The 1,876-nt window shown below is 34.5% G+C and overlaps 1 protein-coding gene across 3 annotated transcripts in view; it reads right to left on the reverse strand.

The window, feature by feature from the left end:
* The window catches only part of LOC106879694 (neuronal acetylcholine receptor subunit alpha-10), a 282,300-nt gene extending 280,660 nt beyond the window's left edge, over nucleotides 1-1,640 (reverse strand). The window contains exon 1 of one of the 3 annotated variants that reach the window (XM_052969788.1): nucleotides 333-1,640. Coding sequence is in view for 1 of the 3 variants with exons in the window: in XM_052969793.1 (XP_052825753.1) it covers nucleotides 333-396 (64 nt within the window). In the remaining 2 variants the exon portion in view is untranslated. The remainder of the gene's footprint in view (nucleotides 1-332) is intronic. The other 2 variants (XM_052969793.1, XM_052969815.1) reach the window with 2 other exon arrangements.
* Between the last annotated feature and the right edge of the window lie 236 nt (nucleotides 1,641-1,876).

A 1,876-nucleotide genomic window follows, 5' to 3' on the forward strand; every position in this document is an offset into this window, starting at 1 on the left:
ATAATACAAATGATATATGAGCATATGCATGTATACATACATATATGTACATACCTACATATATATATGTCATGCATATACTCATATATTGTTTATATATATATATATTTATATATGATAGATAGATAGATAGATAGATAGATAGATAGATAGATAGATAGATAGATAGATAGATAGATATGTATGTATGTATTTCTTCTGTGTTTAACAGAGAAGTTCAAATAATGAAAACAAAAGTTTTAGACAGAAATTATAAATTAGCCATGTTAAAATAGAAAGTGAACGTTAACATGATAATAAAAAACGAAAATAAGCTGATCAACATTTCTTACCTAGTGTAGATAGTAATATAAACAAGATTACATAGAAATTTGGCAGTTTGATGCTAGTTTCCATTCCGAGCTTCCGTCTTCTATTTGACGACCGTGCATTTTATCTGAACGACAAAATCCGTTATTGCAAATATATATGTATATACATATATATATATTTATATTATCTGTGTGTACGTAAATGTATGTCTTTGTATCTTTACAGCATGGTGTTTTTCTTGTAAATTATATGTATTGTTGTTCTTTCTTTTCTCTTCTTTTTCCCCTAATTCTTCTCATATATTCATACACGTATCCGCTTTGTTATTATTATGCAACCTTTTTATTATTTGTTTTTTCCTCCTACTTTTCAACCGTAATATCAGAAGAAGAGAAAACATAGATATTCTTAAACATTTACTGAAAGGTAATATAGTTTTCTTTTTTTCTCGACATGCTGTAAAGGTAAATATATATAAACATATATAAATAAATATATGAATGTGTTTTTAAACAGTAGTCAAGCATTTGGATTTGTTCCGAAAATCTGCAGTTAGAGTATCATCAAAACCATAGTAATGATGATTATCATTAGATGTAGTAGTAGTAGTAGCAGCAGCAGCAGTAGTAGTAGTAGTAGTAGTAGTAGTAGTAGTAGTAGTAGTAGTAGTAGTATTAAGGTGGTTGTGATAATCGTTGGTAGTTAAAAGTGACTTTTCTGGCAGCACCGGCAGTTGTGGAAGTGATGGTGTTGGTGGTGGTAAAGGCGGTAGTGGTGGTTACGGAGGGGGCGCTCGTTGTAGTTGTAGTAGTCGTGGTGATAGTGGTGGTGGTGGTGGTGGTAGTGGAGGTTATAGAGTTGGTATTGTTTATGATGGTGGTGGTGACGACGCCAGATTTTGTTTACATTTTCTGTTTCAAAGTATTGCTTTCCTTCTCGTCTAATTCAGAAGCATGTTATAATGATGCAAGTTTCTTTTCATATCCTATATGTGTGTGTATATATATATATATGTGTGTGTGTGTGTGTGTGTGTGTGTATGTGTGTGTGTGTGTGTGTGTGTGATTGTGTGTGTGGAGAGAGAGAGCGAGAAAAAGAGAGAAGATGCATGCATTCATATATGTGTCACCGTGTTTGTGTGTTTCTTTAGTAGTACAACACACGTGTCTGCTTGTGTTTGCATATAATTACGTGTTCGTGTTGGTGTGCGCGTGCGCGTGAGTGTGTACTAATGTGTACCTACTTCTGTTTGTGCGTGTGTGTATAACATATTGCGCGTGTGTGATGTATATTATGCGCATTCATGTGAATGGATGTTCGAGTTTGTGTGCACGGGGTCTATATTTGCATGCACCCCAACCACTGTACTTTCAGCAATGCGGTGCCCCCCCCCCCGCTCGTCTCTCCCACTGACTAATTGTGTATTATATACACCATTGTATGTATCTATGTGTATGTATGAGCGGATGTTTGATAATGCGTGTGTATATAACTTCCATGTCTTGTGCATGTAGTTGTGTGTATTACCGTTTGTTGTCGTGTGCATATATGCGTATATATATAT

Source organism: Octopus bimaculoides, chromosome 1 (assembly GCF_001194135.2).
Source record: "Octopus bimaculoides isolate UCB-OBI-ISO-001 chromosome 1, ASM119413v2, whole genome shotgun sequence".
In the NCBI taxonomy this organism is placed as follows: domain Eukaryota; kingdom Metazoa; phylum Mollusca; class Cephalopoda; order Octopoda; family Octopodidae; genus Octopus; species Octopus bimaculoides.